Source organism: Camelus ferus, chromosome 10 (assembly GCF_009834535.1).
Source record: "Camelus ferus isolate YT-003-E chromosome 10, BCGSAC_Cfer_1.0, whole genome shotgun sequence".
Taxonomy (NCBI): Eukaryota; Metazoa; Chordata; class Mammalia; order Artiodactyla; family Camelidae; genus Camelus; species Camelus ferus.
In genome coordinates, this window is record NC_045705.1 from 32,062,910 (window position 1) to 32,084,171 (window position 21,262).

The 21,262-nt window shown below is 35.7% G+C and overlaps 2 protein-coding genes across 2 annotated transcripts in view; both read left to right on the top strand.

Annotated features, from left to right (window-relative positions):
* Positions 1-5,871, top strand: part of LOC102506531 (olfactory receptor 5D18) — a 159,941-nt gene extending 154,070 nt beyond the window's left edge. The window contains exon 3 of the mRNA XM_032488688.1: positions 3,656-5,871. Within this exon, the coding sequence (XP_032344579.1) occupies positions 3,951-4,910 (960 nt within the window). The 5' untranslated portion in view covers positions 3,656-3,950 and the 3' untranslated portion in view covers positions 4,911-5,871. The remainder of the gene's footprint in view (positions 1-3,655) is intronic.
* Positions 5,872-13,017: 7,146 nt separating this feature from the next.
* On the top strand, positions 13,018-13,981 carry LOC102506282 (olfactory receptor 5D18-like). Its single transcript, XM_032490442.1, has one exon. It carries the CDS (start codon positions 13,034-13,036, stop codon positions 13,979-13,981), a length of 948 nt encoding a protein of 315 aa, XP_032346333.1. The 5' UTR covers positions 13,018-13,033.
* The last annotated feature ends 7,281 nt before the right edge of the window (positions 13,982-21,262 follow it).

Consider the following 21,262-nt stretch of genomic DNA (forward strand, 5'->3'; position numbering starts at 1 on the left):
CTTAATTTTCCCCTCTTTTAATTTCTCCTTTGTTTTCTCTCTCTGCAGCCTATTGCTGCAGTAAGGAAAAAAAGACAAATTTTATAAATAAATGCATTCTCTCATTTATCACTTGATCAAGAATATTTGGCACCCACTGGCTCAACAAATCTTTAACTTTTGAATTTTGCAGTACTTTATTGAAATATTTCTATATTTTTAACACACAAAGATAGCATATTACACATAATTAAGACATCCATTTTTTTTATTTATTTGGATAATGGAATCTCCAAACCCTCTCTTGGGACAGCCATAGTCTGGGTTTCTGAATCTAAAAACACCATCAGAACTTATGAAATTAAGGTCTTGAAGCTTTAACAAAACCACGCATTGGAGGATGAAAACAAGTTAGTACCACACACACACAGTTCTTTCTTTAACTAAAACCTGCATGCAATTCTGAACAAAATTTGGAGGGTAAAAATTTAGAATTATAGCATGACAATATATAGAATCAATAGTATTAAAAGTAGGACTTGTTGCACTAATTTTTTTTTTCTGCCCACATGGACTTCAGCTATCTTACTCTTTCGGTTTTGCTCTCTAATGCAGATAGAGAAATTTGTAAAAGAAAAAAAAATCTGTAAATAGAAAAAAAAGTCTCTGTTTCAAGTGATCTTTTTAAAAATAATCCTTTGGTTGGATTTAAAAGCACTTTTGATGATTTAATCCCTGACAAGCTTTTAGTTGAAAGATCAACTGCTTTCACGTAGGCCAACCAAGAGATGCTCAAGCAGGTAAGCAGATACTGTCTTTTTTCTTAGCCACTCCATATTAAAAATAGCTTACACTTGCAAATGTGAACCTCAATTAGGTGCTGAGTTGTGGACTACCACTTTGGTTTAACCTTTCAGTATTAGCTGCAGAAGAATTATCAACCCCTTTAAACAATACGTGTAACCTTTGTTTTCCGACGCCCCTACATATGCACGTATCTCAGGACTTCCTAATCAGGAAAGTGTGTGGTGTAATTGCATTGGGTCAATATTTAGCCTCTGTGGCTGTCCTGAAGGGAAACAGCTGGACCCACGACCATGACCAGGATGCCTAAAATACCCCCACCCTCCCAACCCCCAACTCTATCAACCCCCAGCTGAAAGCATGCGCATTCCGGATGGAACAAAAAACATTGCGAATCTATATAAATACACGTCCAGACATAAGACTAAATAAACACATCCTATCAGCCACAATTATGTTAAGGTCATTAGAAAATATATTGTAAATTTTTTTATGATTTTAAGAAGTATCATCTCTATATAGTGATCAATATTTTTAAGGCATAGGCAACATGTCAATGAGTCAGTTACACTCTAAGTTGAAGAAGAGGAAGTTTGCGTTAATTATTTTCTTTGTACCTCATGACAGTAAACTCTGTCAGAATTCTCCAAGGTCTATGTCCCCAAGGTTAGGCAGTTAGATATAAAACAAATAACACAATCATAGAGTATAATTTCTAGGTCTGTCTATTCCTCAAGGGTATCTCCCTGCTCCTTTCACAATTTCCTGATAGTTGGAAAAACGACATTTTTTGGTATCTTTACTAATTACATTTTGTAAGAATCATCAACTTTCTGATTAAAAGACTGGAAATATTTAAACAAAATTTTCAATTTTGAGACAGAGTATGTATGCAGCTTATTCATCCCAGCAAGGAAGCCATCAATAAACATACATCAGGAAAAGATGGCATTTGGTGAGTTGATTCAGCTTGGGATCATCTTTCATTCTGATCTCAGGGATTTTGGAATCCAGCAAATTCTTGGCAGGGGAAATGTGTGTGAGCCGAGTCACAGCAATATTTACTTAGTTCATGGCTTATGTTCAGTAGGCTAATTTCTACTTTTATTATCTGAGGACCATTGTCCTAAAACTGAAAATATGTCTCTGATCGCTATGTTAAGCCCATTAGGGGCTAATAGAAGAAACGGTAAGTGTAAGTCTTATCCTAAAAAAGTGATATTATTCAGAGAAAAAGCTAATGCACATTCAAATGTGCATGCATACACACAGAAACACATACACACATAATAAATAGCAAAATATGCTAAGCATTGTGTAAACATAATGATGTTATATGTGAAAAGAAAGTGCAGTAAGAGAAACATTTAAACAGCAAAGTTTTCTTGGAAGAGTTAGGTAGTAATTTGTGAAATGGTGACACAATGGGGGGAAAAGTGGGATCTCAGTGGGATAAATGGTTGAAGATTGGAAGATGTGAATGACTTGGTTTTGTACAATAAAGGTTTAAAATAGGGTGGGGAGGGTATACTCAGTAGTGGAGCGCATGCTTAGCATGCAGGAGGTCCCAGGTTCAATCCCCAGTACCTCCATTAAAAAAAAAGTATTAAGTAAATAACTAAACCTAATTACCCAACCCCCCAAAATAATACTTCTATGAGGTAAGTAGTTTTGTATTGACAACAGGATGTGGTTAGGTAGTTCCTAGAAGTATTACAGAAATCTAAGCTGAAACATTTTAATTTGATTCATTTAGCCTAAAATGCCTTCAAAAGTACTTATACTATTACATACCAGGTTAAGAAAGTCATTAAAGTTAATCTTATAGGTTGGACTGTGGTTGATAGGATAGTTGGAAACCTTATGTCTGGATGATTAGATAGCTAATAACAATGTAAATAAAGAAGGAGATACACGTTGAAAATTTCTCCTTTTGAATTTTTCTCTGATTGCCTTTCCCACAGTCAAAGATATGAAATGACAAAAAAAGTCAGACAGAACAAGATGGAGTTTGGAAAACCAGGGGAAAATGAAGACTACATGTAGGTAAATTAGAAATGCAGACAACCGTGACTCTCAGATTGAGGGAAAATCTAAATTTAAAAGGAATCCAGGATATAAAACCCTTCTTAAAATCACATGGCAAATGTGCATGGAAAGACATTTTAAACACTTGGAACTGATGGCATTTTCTTGGAAAAAACAACATTAGAAAATTCAGGTGGAAGGGAGCTTTAACTAAGTGTAGGACATGTTCTCAAATAATTTAAAGGCACACCTGATTTGAGACTTCTGCACTAAGCATTAAATGACCAAGGATAGTCCTGTTGTTAGCATTTCATAGATGATAAAATTGAGGTTCATAAAATTAACAGTTTGCTAAAGCTACATATGTAATAAGGGACCAAGGCTGAATGAGCATTAATTAAATTAATTTAATTTAGGAATATGCTTCCTAATTTTGAGCCTTATAAATGACCATTTGGTGGGAGAGAGAACTTAGTTACTAGTGGAGTTTTTGAGGAGACCACTTGTAGATCCTGTTAAGTAGATGTTCTATGAGTCCTTAATAATGGGATATACTTAGAACAGCTAAACATTCAATCTACCAATACAGACTTGTGAATGGAGAATACTTCTTTCTCCAAAGAAATTTACTAAACATGTTCTTCCTTATGTATTAAAAGTGTTGACTCTTCCTAAGGTCACTTCTGCCATGATCATGGAGCTCAATTTTTTTTTTTTCTTGATTTCACTGTGTCTCCTTTGTTTTATCATGGGGCTATTCAATGCTCTAAGTATCACCTACATTTAGAAATCATTTATATAAAATAATGCTATTCATAATTACTATTTTCTTCTTCTTTTCCAGATGAGGAAACGAAAGTTCTGAGGGATAAAGTGAATTGCCCATAATCAAATTCAGTTAAGTTGTCATGTAAGACTTTAAATGGAAGCTTTCAGAACCCTTGTGGGTTCACGATGACCATGTTGCCTTCATTAGTTTAGGTTGAGCTGTCCTGAGTTCCTCTTCCTCCACCTTCTCATGTTCTGCTGCTCAATATCAATCCCTTTCATTCATTTATTCATTTATTCATCTATTCATTTACTTACTTACTTACTTACTTACTTACTTACTTACTTACTTACTTAAAAAATCCAGAGCCATGGTGCTGAATGAGGGAAATCAGAGCTCTGTGACCACCTTCATCCTCTTGGGCTTCTCAGAATACCCACCCCTCCAGGTGCCCCTCTTCCTAGCATTCTTGACCATCTACACGGTCACTCTGCTGGGGAACCTGGGCATAATTGTGGTCATAAGGATCAATCCCAACCTCCACACACCCATGTACTTTTTCCTCAGCCATTTGTCCATTTTGGATATTTGTTATTCCAGTGTATTCACACCCAAACTCCTAGAGATCTTGGTTGTGGACGACAGAGCTATCTCTTTCAAAGCATGCATGGCACAGTTTTTCTTTGTTTGTGCATTTGTGATTACAGAAATGTTCATGTTAGCGGTGATGGCCTATGACCGACTTGTGGCTGTTTGTAACCCCCTGCTCTACACAGTCACTATGTCTCATAAGCTCTGTGCCCTCCTGGTAGCTGCATCCTACACGTGGGGTGGGATGTGTTCCTTGACAATCACATATTCTCTTCTGGGACTGTCCTTCTGTGGTTCCAACACCATAAATCACTTTGGTTGTGAGTATTCTGCCATCCTCTCTCTAGCCTGTTCTGACCCCTACTTCAGTCAGATGATGTGTTTCATCATTTCTACATTCAATGAGGCATGTAGTCTCCTGATTATCCTCTCCTCCTATGTTTTCATAGTTGTCACAATCATCAAGATGCCTTCCACTGGTGGATGCCGAAAAGCCTTCTCCACCTGTGCCTCCCACCTGACTGCCATCACCATTTTCCACGGGACCATCCTTCTTCTCTACTGTGTGCCCAACTCCACAAGCTCATGGCTCCTGGTCAGAGTGGCCACTGTGTTTTTTACTGTCTTGATCCCCATGCTGAACCCACTTATCTATAGTCTTAGGAACAAAGATGTGAAAGACACAGTCAGGAGCTTCAGAAATATCAAACTGCTCTCTCACTCAATAGAATTCAAATAAATATATTTGCTTACATTCAGATTATGTCCAAAAATTTATCATATGTATTTGTGACACTAGTTCACCTTTATTTTAGGTAAATATATTATTATGTTTTAAATAAATTAAAGATTGCACTTCCCGTGTTTTTCAGTGGTCAGGATGCCTTATAATTATCTGTGGGTGGGATGATGAAAGTGTTAGCTAGTTTCTACATGCATCTCATTGTTTGAGTATCAGTGTAATATAGTTCAGTAATAGGTGTTGACAATAATACTGAATACGAAGAAGAAGTTAAATTTATTTCTAAGGAGACACATCAATTACTCAGTGATACAAAGACCAAGATTAATATAAAATGTAATTTTTAATCATCCATTCTCAGTAAACTTTTTCAACTTACCGGTTTTCTCCATGTCAGTCAATGCCATTCACATCTACTAAGCTGCACATACATACTCATTAGAATGAATTTATACCTAGAAATATTATACATTTATTTAGTTCTCAATTTGTCAAAGTGATTGTATCAATGTAGGCTCCCTAAGTGCAATGTTTGAAAATTCTAAAGTTATGACCCATTTCTTCAGCAGTTTTCAGTATTATCAGACTATATGATTTTTGCTCATTTACTTGATATAGAATGTTTAATTTGTACTTTTAATTGTAATAAGTGTGACCATTGAGGTTGGACACATTTTAATACACCTGTGGAATTTTTTTCGTCTTTAAAAAGACTTTGTATGACATTTTAGCAATATTCTTTAAAATTATTTGTCTTTATTTTTATTTATTTAAAAATTTTGTTTATATTATGAACATAATCTCTTTATCAATTTTGTACCTTGGAAATATTTTTTTGCAATTTGGATTTGCTTTTCACCCACTTAATGTCCTTTTATAAAGAGCAAGTTTGAATTTTAATTTAGTCAAATGTGTAATTTATCTAATGTTTAAGATTATATTTATCTACCTTTAAGGTCTGCAGTACATTTGTCTATGTTATATTCAAGACTGTTTGTTGCTTTTTATATTGTGTCTATGGGTCACCCTAAAGTTCACTATTGTAGAGGGTGTGGTTTGGGTCTACAGTAAGTTGTTTTATTTGTTCAACATTATTTGGTCTCTCTTCATATCTGCCGTGCTTCTCTGTAGGCAGAGAGAGAATAATTCTCATACGAATTTCTTGGGACAATGAAAAATGAGTGAATGTGCTGTAAGTTACATCCTAGAAGGCGCTCTCAGTGCCCTTCAAGATTTGAATCTTTTCTCCTTGAGTTTATGCAACTCCTAGAAAGGCACACCACAAATAGTGTGTGTTCCTTCAGCCTGAGAAATGAGAGCACGTGGGAACCTGAGCTCCATACCTCACCAGGATAGCACATCTGAGCTGCAGTCACCAACGCCCACGTTGCTGCTTCATTCTTACCCGTTTGAGTATATCACCGTCACATGCTGTTTACTGGAAACAGTGCATTCTCTCCATGTTACTCTGCAATGTCAGTCTTGTCATAGAGGGTCCACATGTGAGTTTATCAGTATAAAGTGAGCTACTGCACAGTGGCTCTTGAAAAAAAATCCAACAATCAATGGCTTAAGAGTATAATTAGTTTTTATTTTCAAAGATCTGGAGGTCACCTGAGGTGGCTGTGTTTCTATGACACTAAAAATGTTTGGCTTCACACCAGAGTGCTCCAAGTGTCTGTCATCATCGTTAGACTAGTTGGCTCTCTATCTTATGGAAATGCCAGAAAAACAATAGACCAAGAGAAAACATTCAAGTTCACTTAAAGCCAAAGCTAAGAAATGCTGCATCTTTCTTTTCTGCTGACAAACCATTGAACACGTCAGGGTTGGACTCGCAATCCAGAGGTGAAGAAATGCGCTGCATCAGTAATGAAATATGAAAAACCTTATGAATGCAAGGACACGGTAAATGACTGGACTCAATCATTGATCACCCTCACTGAGTTCCTTAAGTCTTTATTATACATTCCCTTTGAAGTATTTGCCATTCCCATATATTCTTACTTATTACAGCTTTGAAATAAACCATGATATCCATCATAGCAACTTCTGTCGTCTTTTTCTTCCCTGTGAGTGGATCCTGGTTATTCTTGGCCCTTTTCATTTTCATACCAACTTTGGGATTTATTTTGTTCATTTACCGCATGCCTCTGAGTCCTGACACTTTCAAGTGCCCTCAGATTCATGTCACTTCTTTAGATCTGGGCTTTAGAGCATTCTTGGCTGAAGCTATGCCTTCTCTGCTTCATTTGTCTACACTCCTCATACTCTTTACACGTTTCTGAAATTATGGTAACTTCATGTTGGCTGGTTTTTAGTTTACCACTGCTTTATCCATGTGACTTTGTTATTTGATTTATTTCTCATTATCACCACTGTTATTGATTGCGTTTCTGAAGGAAGGAGAGGCAACAAAGGGATATTACGTATTGATTTTGACATAGTTAAAATACCCACTCTTTCTCTCTCTTTAATGATATCAGGGAGATCTTAGTTAAGGTATTCAGGGATTGTGACTCAGCTGCCAAGTTTGTAGACAATACTTACACTTGCATGAACAAAGCTAGCAAATGTCACTTTTAAAAAATTACTTATGGTTCCTGCACAGTAAACTACACACGTTTCAAATGTACAGTTAAAGGTGTTTAAAAAGGAAAGAATCAGGCTGGATGACTTACTACACAGATGATGCGTTCATGCAAAGTGAAGGCTGAATGAATCATGGCGCCAGTATAAATGAAGCTTACGGTAGTTCAAGTAGAGGAAAGGGGAGAGACAGTTGGGTCATTACAGGGCTCTTGGTATCACAGGCTGGACTCAAAAGCAGCTCGGCGAAGCAGTGCCCTTATTCAGATTATTGGCAGATGTATTTGTGTGTGTTGTGGGCATTTGTGTGACATACTAGCCTGCAGATATTCTCCGTGAAGAACTTTTGTTAGGAGATTTTGAAAAAAATAATTATCAGTGTTATATTTTGGAGAAAACCATTTTTAAATGAGTTAGACCAATTAAAATAATCAACTGATGGTTTCAAATGAGAAACCTGATGAGAGGAAAAATTATAGTAATGATAATGATTGTGAATCAAAGGACTGTCCATCACGCTCAAAATCAAATATTTAGGTCAACAACTGCAACATAAAATGCATAAAAGCATCTTATTATGCTTTTATAATTACATGTTTAAATTGTAACTAAATCCAACATTGGTTACTTAGTTTCAGCAAAATGTTACCACTTTTAAACTAATGTTTTTATTTGAATTTATCTGGTGATCTTGTTTTTATTTAATTTGTTACATTTGGTTTCTTCTTATAGTTTGTTTTAATTGTGGTTAAAAAAAACACATAACATAAAATTTATCATCTTAACGCAAAAAAAAGTTACTCATAGCTTCATTATTAGACTATGATGATATAACTGATATTCGTGTATACACTCATTCATGCAACATTACTATATTTAGTTATTATTTCACATGGTATTTTTGTTGGAGATTCCCTAGAATTTTCTATATGCAGAATCATGCTGTAGACAAATAGTTTTACTTTTTGCTTTTCGATAATTTGACTTTTCTTTCTTTATTCGACTAAGATCTAAAATATAATATTGTATAAAAGTGATAAGAGCAGAATTCTTTCTTCTTCTTTTCTTTTTGTTTTGTTTCATTTTGTTTTGTTTTGATGGTTGTAATTCTCAGATTTAGGTGAAAATAATCCAAAATTATTTTATTTTATTTAGCATTTTTGTGGGCTTTTTAACATTATGTTAGCTAAGTTATTTTGTGGATGACCCTTATCAAGTTCAAGGAACTTTCTTCTATTTCTTGTTTGCTTATATGAAGATTATCTTTTTTCTCCCCCTGAGTCATGATACATTTTACTATCTATATATTGTAGTATTTTATTTTCTAGTATTTCACTAATATTGCTGTGACTAAGTACATTAGACATCTTGATCTATATTTTTTCTTATAACATCTTTTTCCAGTTGTAGAATTTGATATTATAATAAGCTCAGGAAAAAGATGCTGTGGATATTCCTTATTGCTCTGTTTATTCAAATGTTTTTGTAACTCTTTGTGTTATTTATTACTTAAATGTTTGACAGAATTTACCATTTAAACCATATGGTCCAGGGGTTCTCTCTGTGGGAAAATTTTTAATTAAAAATTCAAATTCATAAGAAGTTAGGGGCTATTTGTATTTTATATGTCAGCTTCTGTAAGGTCCATATTTGTATAGTTCAAGGAATTTTTCTATTTCATTTAACTTGTCAAATTTATTGGAATAATATTGTTTATAATACTAATTATCTTTTTATATTGAGAGCATCTGTAATGAAGTTTCCTATTTTCACTTGATAGAAGCAATTGTGTTTTGATCCCTTATTTTAATCAGGTTATCTAGGTGGTAATCAATTTCATGTATCATTTTAAAGATCTAACATTTGGATTTACTCAGTTCATTATGTCTATTTCACTGTCCATTTTCTATTATTTTGATTATCACTCTTATCTTCCTCCAAGTTAGAGGTGAAACTGTGTTTGCTTTTTTAGCTTCTTAAGATAGTATCTTAGATCATCAAGTTTCTTCTCTGAAATATAACATTTTTGTGAGTAGGTGCTCTTTCAAGGAGGCTGAGGTATAAATACAGAGAGGACAAAAATGTTGATCTTACAAGTGATGAGTACAACCCTCAGCCAGCTCTCAAGAGCCCTCACCATCTGGTGCACAGATATCTTCAGCTAGCCTTTCAATTAAATATATACCTGGGTGCTTGGGTGAAGGAATTTTGCAAATATAATTAGGTTTTAAATCAGTTGACCTTAAGAAAGGAAAATTATCTTCATTGGTGGGTCTGGCATAATCAGGTGACTTGTTGAAAAGTGCTGGGTCCTTCTTGGAAGAGACATGTGAAGTTTAAGAGAAACTTGAAGGAGGGATTTGAAGTGTGAGAGGGATCTGAGAGGAGAAAACATAGCTGAGACCTAAGAGTGGCGTCTAGGGAAGAATAATCCCAAGATAGATATCAGGAAGCAAGATTCTACTCCTACAACTTCAAGAAACTGAATTCTGCCAGCAACATGAAAGAACTGGGAAGAGAACCAAACTCGAGATGAAAACGCTGATGACACCTTGGTTTCAGCCTTTTGATAACTCACACAGATGGACCGGCTGTGCTGGGCCTGACTTCAGACACACAGATGTGTGAACTAACACGTGGATGTTGTCTAAGTCATTGAATCTGGAGCAGTTTCTTATGATGAAACAGAACGTTAATGCACCACAGTATTCAGGAAACCTATCAATTGCCCCCTTGAAAAACACATATTCTATTCAACATGAATTTTAGTAAAAAAGGGAAACATTTGGGATGCAAATGTTAACTTCAAAGGCCATCATATCAGATCTATATTCAAAGTGATACTGAAATGTGTTATTTACAAAAAAAAAAAAAAAAAAAAGGTCAAATTAAAAAAAACACTCAGAGGAAAGCCTGACATGAAACGTGAAACACCAGCTGTAGCACGTCTGATTTACAGGACAGAGATTGTGCTTTTCTCACTGTGCACTTTGGAAGGCATGTTTTCCATAACGAATACATAATAACTCAAATGATCGGCTGATTGTTACTGTTATGTTTCTAAGGTCAGAAGACAAACGTGTCCAACCTTCCCATATGATTTAATGATTTAAAATAAATTCTATTCTAAGCTAGGAATACAGGTGTTTTTAAATTGTCTTGCGTTTGGCTCATGGCAAATATCCCAATCAAAACTCTCTGGGGCATGATTCCCAAGGTCTCTCGGGTGGATGTAAACACACAACACCATCCCTCAATTCAGCTTATTAGTCTGGCTCACCCTTGAGAGGTTGTCTGTGTTGTCCCTGATTCTTTTTTTTTTTTTTTTAATGAGAAAAATCTAATTTTCTTGATGCCTTTCCTGGAATATATTTTGGAAGATGTTCCCATATCCTAATTACAGGCTACAACAATTTTTATGAAAAGTTTTATTTTTTGTGAAATAATTTTCAAGAATCTTATTAAATCAAAGAAGACCTCAGGAAATCAGTCTATACAGAGTATCTGACTTCTGGTGAGTTCTTAAACTAAATGACGTATTTTAGTTCTGCCGTGGGAAACTCTGAAATCAGAAGTATGTTTGCCAGAGAAACATCTATGCAATCGTAGTTGCAGTTCAGTGGGATCCATCTAATTCCACTGAGAATAATAGAGTTTACTAACTCTATTTCTTACATCTTTAAGATATTTGGTGTGCATTTGTCTTTGATTCTTGCTTATGTAGTTTAATAATGTTCTAGTCAAGTTGGTAGACCTTCAAGTAATGTTATTTTTTCTCAATTTGAAACATATTTTAGGTAAATATTAAAAGAAATGTATAAAACTGTAGATAAATATGCCAGATTTTGCATAAAATTTTTGAGTTTAAAACCACGTAGATGGAAGCAAGTCAGAGCTGTAAAGAAACTTTGGGGTCTGGATGAATCACCAAAGTTATCTGGAAGAGCATAGCCTGGCATTGGATATTAAAATGTGGTCGTGCTTAAAATCTGATGGTGGCAGAGGGCATGTTAGTTGGAAGAGTTAATGTGATAAAGATACTATGTTACACAAGAATGTATTTTGTGCACAAAAGATAGAAATTGCTGGTGTGATTGATATGAAAGGAATAGAAATTAAACAGTCTGGAAAGTGTAGTGACATTAGAGATGACAGAAACTCAGACAGGTAAATTTGAAAGTAAAATTCAAGATTTCAGGTAATTTGTAAGAAGGTGATTTTGAAAATGTATAAGCATTGGAGCACGATTTTAAAATGAAATTTGATGAAAGTTAGTCCTGAAGGGTGGGTGTAGGCAGCCTAAATAAAGATCATTGTTCCCCAGCTGAGCAGATGGATGGTAGTGTAGGAATAATGATGGAAGCATGTTTGGAAGAATAGTTTCATTCTGCCCTAAGTGAGTGGAAATGTATACCTAAGACAGGAGGAAACATTACAGAGAAATCAGGAAAGAAAGCTATTTCTGCTCTGTGTCTGCAGCCTTTTTCGACTTCCCATTCCCTATTTGCACCACTTCCTACTTCCTAAAATTGTAGCTGATGCTACATTCTAGGATATTTTGCACTCATGTCTTTCAGATTCAAAGTAAATTCATTAAAAACAGCATTAGAAATATGAGGAATCTCCATACTGTTTTCCACAGTGGCTGCACTGAACTGCATTCCCACCAGCAGTGAAGGAGGGTTCCCTTTTCTCCACAGCCTCTCCAGCATTTGTCACTTGTGGATTTTTGAATGATGGCCATTCTGACTGGTGTGAGGTGATACCTCATTGCAGTTTTGATTTGCATTTCTCTGATAATTAGTGATATTGAGCATTTTTTCATGTGCCTATTGATCATTTGTATGTCTTCCTTGGAGAATTGCTTGTTTAGGTCTTCTGCCCATTTTTGGATTGGGTTGTTTGTTTTTTTCTTATTGAGTCATATGAGCTTCTTATATATTCTGGAGATCAAGCCTTTGTCGGTTTCATTTGCAAAAATTTTCTCCCATTCCGTAGGTTGTCTTTTTGTTTTACTTATGGTTTCCTTTGCTGTGCAGAAGCTTGTAAGTTTAATTAGGTCCCATTTGTTTATTCTTGCTTTTATTTCTTCTAGGAGAACATTTTTGAGATGTATGTCAGATAATGTCTTGGAAGTAAATGGTGGTGGAGAGGGGACTTTTACTACATGTGGAATTATCTTCAATGTTTTAAAAGAACTAAGCCAAACTCTAATCTTAACCCTATACCCAAGTTATGTCTTATAAACAACTATAAACAGGGCCATTCTCTGAGCCATCTATGGCACTCAGTTCATCCCAGTCCATCCATCAGGACCCATACTTGTTACCCCACACCTGAAGACGCTCAGTGAACCCTCCCATCTCCAACTGTACCCTGCTGGCCTTCCTAGGAAACCCCAGACCCCACCCCCCTGGATGAGTCTCCCTTCCAGCCCAGAATCCAGCCTGGAAAAGAAACAAACTCCCACTCTTTCTGTCACACTTGATTGCTGAGGATGAATTCTCTGATTTTCTCCGGCAGGAACCATAATGACGGATGAGGGGAATCAGAGCGCTGGCATCACCTTCGTCCACTTGGGCTTCTCGGAACACCCACCCCTGCAGGCGCCCCTCTTCTTGGTCTTCTCGGCCATCTATACAGTCACTGTGCTGGGGAACCTGGGCATGATAGTGATCATCAGAGTCAGTCCCACACTCCACACACCCATGTACTTTTTTCTCAGCAATCTCTCCTTTCTTGATTTCTGTTACTCTTCGGCACTTACACCCAAACTCTTAGAGATCTTGGTTGTGGACACAAAGACTATCTCTTATATGGGTTGCATGATGCAATTTTTCTTTGGTTGCTCACTTGTGATTACAGAAATGTTCATGTTAGCGGTGATGGCCTATGACCGACTTGTGGCTGTTTGTAACCCCCTGCTCTACACAGTGGCTATGTCTCGTAAGCTCTGTGCCCTCCTGGTAGCTGCATCCTACACGTGGGGTGGGATGTGTTCCTTAACAATCACATATTCTCTTCTGGGACTGTTCTTCTGTGGTTCCAACACCATAAATCACTTTGGTTGTGGGTATTCTGCCATCCTCTCTCTAGCCTGTTCTGACCCCTACTTCAGTCAGATGATGTGTTTCATCATTTCTACATTCAATGAGGCATGTAGTCTCCTGATTATCCTCTCCTCCTATGTTTTCATAGTTGTCACAATTGTCAAGATGCCTTCCACTGGTGAACGCCAAAAAGCTTTCTCTACCTGTGCCTCCCACCTGACTGCCATCACTATTTTCCACGGGACCATCCTTCTTCTCTACTGTCTGCCCACCTCCATAAGCTCATGGCTCCTCATCAAAGTAGCCACTGTGTTTTACACAATTGTCATCCCCATGCTGAACCCCCTTATCTACAGCCTTAGAAATAATGATGTGAAGGAGGCAGCCAGAAGGTTAATTAACACCAAACTGTTTTCTCATGCAATGTAATTTTGATTTTATATATATATATGTGTGTGTATATATATATATATATATATATACACACACATATGTAGCCTTATATGAATAGAGAAAGTTATTTTTTAAATGTGCTTTATACATTGGATTATTAAATTTTCTTCGATAATGGGATAAAATGTATTCAGAAATTTAGATCATGTGTATACATCTGTGTTTATTTAATCATACTGTTCTGTAAAAAATCACCTGCAGGCTAAAGTTTAAAAAAAAAAAAAGGCAAGAAAGAAAATTCTGTTCATGCCTCACCCTCAGAGTGTAACTGGCTAACCAGTGGTCCTCTAAAGATGTCCACATCCTAATCCCCAGAACCTGGAAATTGCTACCCTTCCATGGTTGCTTCCCCTCCTTTCTGTTCTCTTCCCTTCTCTTCCTCTCTCTCAAATCATGAATATGACAAGCAGGTAGACAAGTCATTCTGAATAATAATCCTGTACGTTAGTCTCTCTGAGAAATTGCAGGCACAGCACTGTCAGCCCTTTGCAGCATCTCCATGAGCACTTTCCTGGTCCCTGCTCCTCTCTGATCCCATGAGGACCCAACGCCCTTGTGGAGTTTGTGTTACTCATAAACTTTCATTTTCAGCTACAACTCATGAGAACAGGTTACAAAATGAGAAAAGTTAACTTTGTTTCTTCTTGAAATGCACATAAATAAAAAATTGGAATATATCTTCCCTAATGTCTGGCTTCTTTGGTTCAGCATTTTATTTTAAAAGAATATTTACATGACTAGCTGTAACAGTAGTTCATTTTTTACTGTGAAGAGTAGTTCATAAAATAAATATACCTTAATTTGTTAATTTATACTATTGCTAATGGGCTTTGGTTATTTCCTCTTCTTTATTGAAGTATAGTTGATTTACACTATTATAATATTTTTAGGTAATTTTTACAGATTATAGTTCACTAAAAGTTACTAAAAGGTAATGGCTATCATTTCCTGGACTATTCAATACATCCTTGTTGCTTATCTATTTCATACATTGCATTTTGTATCTCTTAATCTGATACCCCTCAATTGCCCCTCCCTCTTCTCTTTGCAAAATCTGCAAATAACAAATGTTGGAGAGGATGTGAAGAAAGGGGGACACTTATGCACTGTGGTGGGAATGTAAATTGTGCAGCCGATTACATACTGTATGGAGGTTCCCCCCAAAACTAAAAATAGAACCTCATATGATCCTGCAATCCCACTCCTTTTGTCTTTAATGGAAACGCTACTGTGAACATTCCTGCCCTAGTATCTGCTGCATGGCCCGCTCGTCCTCGTTCTGTGAAATTTTCTCTGTGCATGCCTGTTCTGGATCACACAGAGCTGGTTTCTTTTCTTTTCCTAGATACTAATCAAACAATTTTCCAAAGTAGATATCCTAATTTACATTCCCCCTGGATTGTATGTGTTTTCTAATTATTTCCCTTTAATTATTGCCAACATTTAATATTGTCCCACTAGACATTTTAATATTTTCACTTTGATGGGTGAGTAGCACTTGCTGATTCTGGTTATAATTCAAATTCCTTTTATTATTAATCTGATGTAATTTCTTTTGATTCAGTTATCGGTCTTTTGACTTTTCCTTCTTCTTTGCAAAATGCCTTTTCAGGTTTTTTCCTCCATTTTTTTTCCCTAAAATAATGAATAAATTCTCGTATCTTATGTGCTAAATTGTCACCATATTCATACAGTATTATGTGTTTTATATTCTATTTCTTCTTATTTTATATATGGGATTGCATTTTTTCTTTTTGATTGATTTTTAAATTTATTTCTCTGATCAGACTGGAAGTAAATTTTGGCATGACATGAGAATACATTGATTTTATATTTTAACTTATGCGTGGATATTTGTCCCAGCAATATTTATTGAAAATTCACTCCATTATACACTGCTCTACAGTGCCAGATTTTTCATAAAGTAGATGTCCATATATGTATGGGTCTGTTTACAGACTATCTACATGCTTCTGTTTATTTATAGTCAGATCTATTACAATAGAAGAAGTCCTGAAAATTTTTTTTTTCTTAAAAATTGATTGATTTAGTCTTTGATCTTTACCTTTCAAAGCAAATTTTTGAATCATTCTTGTTTGGATTTAGGGTAGAATTATAGTAGAACCAGAGATCCATTTGGAAAGAAATTACAAGTTTGCAGCCTCAAGTCTTCCAAATCATGAGTGTACTATTTTTCTGCTTATTTGGATATACTTTAATTTTTGAAATGAAACTATATCACAATTTTTCTGTAAAGTTCTGGTGTATATTTTGTTAAATTAATCTCAATGTGTGATATTTTTCATGCTATTTTAAATGTCATTTGGAAAATGTGTGCTGTTTTTAGATCACAATGCAGTGCATTCTGGCAACTCTACCAAAATCTCTCAATAGTTTTATAATTTATTTGTAGATCAGTTGGGATTTCAACTTATATCCTATAATCTCTGTTTAAATATGTTCTCAACTTGTTGTTTCCAATATTGCTCCTTATAATTTTTTTCCTTGCTTTGGTAAACAAGCTAGAGATGTCAGTATAATTTGGGGTAAAAGTGAGCATCCCTGACTTGCTAATCTCACTAGGAAAGTATTTAGTCTTTCACATTTTAAGTGTTTTTTGCAGTAGGATTTTTGTCGATTATTTGTTTCCAGATTAGCAAAGTTCCCTCATGTATTTTCTTTTTTTTGTGTGTTTTTATTTTGTTCTGCTTTTTGGTCACTGGATGTTGAAATTCATCAAGCTATGGTTTCTTCATTTTAGGTCCTTTAATATTTTAATATGACAACTTACATTTAAAAATTTTCTAATATTAAGCAAAGTGGGTTTTTCCTGAGAAAACTACCATCAATGTTATATAATAGAGTATCCTTTCTATTAATTTATTAGTTTAATATGCCACATTTTATTTATAACCTAAAATTCTGTTAATAAGAAAAATCGTTCTGCAATAATTTATTGTACTGCCCTTGTTAATTTTTGTCATTGAAATTATACTTGACTTTTAAAACAAAATGGTAAGAGTGTCCTACTATTCAATTCAGGGAAAATTTTTGCTTAGTATTCAAATTCACTGAAAAATAAGAAAATTTTCAGTTGCACATGAAATTTTTCAATTGAAAATTTATTTTCTGTACAAGAAAAGTTTTTGAGAGTGGCTTTTCTTTTTCTTTTTTTTCCTCACAAATTAAGTCAGAGGCTAAAAATTATGATCTCAAATTCTTCCTGAGTCTTTGAAGCCTGACTTTTCTACATAACAATTTTCTGGCCTAGGGAATTAGATTTTTGTGTCTTGTTTACTTCTTTGTGAAACCTGTGTATTATTAGGAAACAGTATGTAAGTGTGAGTTCGCTAGATGAGTTCTTACCTAGTTAGTAATGAGTTAAAAAATGTGGGTTACCACTCCCAACCACCCCCTCAACCCCAGTCCCAGCACACTCCCAGCCAGAGACACTGAAAAGAAAAGCCTGGCAGGTGGAGCAGCAGAATGATTCAAAGCGGGGTCAGACGTGGCTGTTGAGAGGCTACTTACTCCATTTGCACTATTTCAGTCCAGAGACCACGGTGCGCCGGCATGAGCAGAGCTGGCTGTGGGGTGGAGACACAACAAAATGGGACTGTTCATGTGAATGATGGCATTTAAACATAATTGTAACATTTGTAATAATTTTATCTTAGAAAATAAGTTGCAAAGATGTTTCAGAGAGTTTCCATCACACCTCACTCAATTATCCACATTAACATCTCACACAATTACCATCATTCATTCATCAAAAGCATCGACACAGCTGAGGAAACAATAACAGGATGAAAAGACAACAAAATGGGAGAAAATATTTGCACACCATATATTCAATAAAGAATTAATCTCCAATACATAAATAAAGAACTCATGTAACTCAATAGTAAAAACAAGATTAAAAGCCCAATTAAATGTTTAGCTAAGGAGCTGATTTAGACATTTTGTCTAAGAAGATATACAAATAGCCAATCGGTATATGTCAAAAAAATGTTCAATGTCACTAATCATCAGGGAAATGCAAATCCAAACTATACTGAGATCTCATGTCACATCTATCAGGGTAGCTATTACCAAAAAATACAAAAAGCAAGTGTTGGCAAGAATATGGCTATGGAGAAAGTGGAATTCTTGTATCCTGTTGGTAGGAATGCAGAATGGTTCAGCTGCCGTGGAAAACAGTATGGAGATTCTCGGCAAAATTAAAAATTGAATTATATGCGACCAGTAATCCTGCTTCTGGATCATTATCCACAAGAATTGAAATGAAGATTTCAAGGAAATGTTGGCATACTCACGTTCCCTGCAGAACTGTTCACAATAGATGTGGAAACAACCTAAATGTCTATGGAGAGATACGTGGATGAAGAAAATGTAGCACATATAAACAATGGAGTACAATTTAGTCTCAAAAAATGTGGAAATTCTGCAATGTGTGGCCACATGGATGAGACTTGAAGACATTATGCTTAGTGAAATAGGCCAGTCAGAGAAGGACAAATACTGTGCACTTAAAACATATCTTGAGAGTAAATCTCATGTTAAGTGTTCTTACCACAGTCAAATAAAATTAAAAATAATGATCCATTATGATCACTAAAATGTACATTTCATTTGGATTCCATCATTTTTTTTCCCACTAGTGTCGTCTTTCTCCTCTGGGATCCAAGCCAGGGTACCATATCATGTCTCCCCAATATCCTCAGGTCTGTAACACTTGTTTACTCTCTTCTTGTTTTTCTTGACATTGACAATTTGAAGGAGCACTGGTGAGGTGTCCTGCAGAGTGCTTCCAAGTATGGGTTTGCCTAGTGATTTTTTGATATTAACCCAGGATTATGGGTTTTGGGGTAGTAATACCACAGAGGTGAATTTTCCTCATCAGATCATATCAAGGTAAATGATATCCACATTGCAGCACTGGTGATGGTCACCTTTATCTTTTGCTTAAGGCAGTGTTGTCCAAGTTTCTCTACTCTATAAACTGGAGTGTGGGATTTGTAATACAGTTGAGTAATTAACAATTATTTTTAGATGGATCTTTTTTCCTTATTTCAAATTCTATAGTTCACGTTTACATCAATGAATATGTATTATTTCAATAATTCAAGATCTTAAGGTAATCAATGGAGTAGATGTGATGGTGTAGTTATCTCTAATGATTTAGAAGAAAATGCGTCTACCAAATGACACAAGAGACAGTGTTTCAACTAATTATATGGTTTGCGGTCCACTGAGTAATATTCCAATTACAATTCTCTGTAGTTTATGTCTTTATAGTCATGGAGACAAATATAAAGCTCAAAGTTTGGCAGTTTAGACTGTGAAGTCAATTTCAGTATTTTCTTTGTATTCCTTGACATTCATGTCCTGGAAATAGAATGCCAGTTTACCGGCATACTCACTGAAATTTACTGCTATTTTTATTACAAGCCCCAAACCTGTGGCTATCTTAAAGAATATGTGACTACGGAGAAGAAAAGTACCTGAGGTTTATTAATCATAAAAAGAAATCCTCGGTAAAGTAACCAAGAACTCTTGGTTCCAGGTCAGTTCACATTTCTTTTGGTATCTTTCAATTTAGAAGGAAACGATGGAGCTCCAGCTCATACAGATTATCTGAAAAATTACAGATGGCCCCTTTCTTATGCTCAGAGACATTTTAATTTTCACTAAATGGGCATCAACTGTCTTTGATAATTAAATTTTGTATTATAGAAACTGGCAGCCGTGAGCAACAGAGAAGTTGCAAAAGATTTATAGGATATCTGTTGATTTTGAATCCCATAGGCCAAGTTGAGTACAAGTCAAATCCTAATTCACTGATTGTCACCAAAAGCATTTGACCTTGCTAGGGTTGAATTCCACGTCGTTATCTGAGTATCTTTTGTTATTGTAAAAATTGTGCCAGTAAACCAGAAGAGTAGTACCAATCTCCCTGATATACCGAGGTTTTGATAATATTTTCAAATGTTGGAGGGGACTCCTTTATTAAAGCAGCCTGAGCGGTGATGGAGATTTGCAGTGTATCTGCCCAGGCCCACCTACTACTGGAAAGACTAGGCTGATGACACAGGCTTTAGGTCGGGGGTTGTTTGCGCTGCGTGTTAAGAGGGCGTTCATGGAGCTGAGTCTGGAGTCTGACACGTGATCCAGACGAAGCTCAGAAGACGAAGCAGTGCATCCATCTACCTTTGCTGCAGCTCTGTGTGTGTGCCTTGGGGTCACTCATTTCATGGGCTTACTGTTCTCACTTCCCCTCTGCCTCATAACAACAGAAGGTTAACTTCTTATTGGTCAGGAAAATGTGTAATTCTCATTGTATCTTAGAACATACATGAAATTATTGTTGGTGAATATAATATGCATCTGTTCTGTTTCTCAACATATGTATGTATCTATAATTTATATGATATATTTATATATTTATAATTTAAAAATACATGTCAGAATGGATGACCAGAAACCACATGAATAATTAATGTACTTTAATTAATTACATGTAAGTAATAAAATGATAGATGTTAAACAAAATGTGAATAAAAGACCTACAAAATTATCCCAGGAGGCAGGGTACCATAAAAGAAGGTTTTGATGGAAGCTACATTATTATTTCATGGATAAGATTCTGTAATGAATTCTCAGGCATTAGATGGAAGGCATAGACTAGATACAATTTAAGATGTATTCCAACTTACACAGTCTATGGATGTTTCTTTATTCCTACAAAACATCAAAAACATAAAAACAATTAGTACCAAGACTTGTGTGGCACCATTTGCAAAGCCAAGCAATCTCCCTGACCCTTAGTACAATTATTCGAACCGTAACAAGGTGCTCTCTGCTTCTGTTTTACCTTTCTTACTTTGTGTTTTACAGTTTCTTTTGTGCTCTAAATTTATATTTCAGCTCTATTTAAAAATATAACAAGGACTGAATTTTAAATAGTGGTTCTCATAGTTAGCATGCATCAAAGTCACCTGGGGGCTGGTAAATCACAAATTGTGGACTCCGTTCCAGAGTTTCTGATTCCAGAGGTCAGTGATGGGGCTAGAGAGTTTGCATTCCTCACAAACGTTCAGATGCTTCTGCTGCGGCTGGTTGAGGACCGTGCGTGCAGAATCACTGTTCTCCACCAACTTCACAACAACATAGGAAGCTTCTTTCTTCTCTGTTTCTCCTGTCTGTTTAGTTCTAGTTTTTAAGGAATACTTTTTGGTTCTTTATTGAACAGGAATC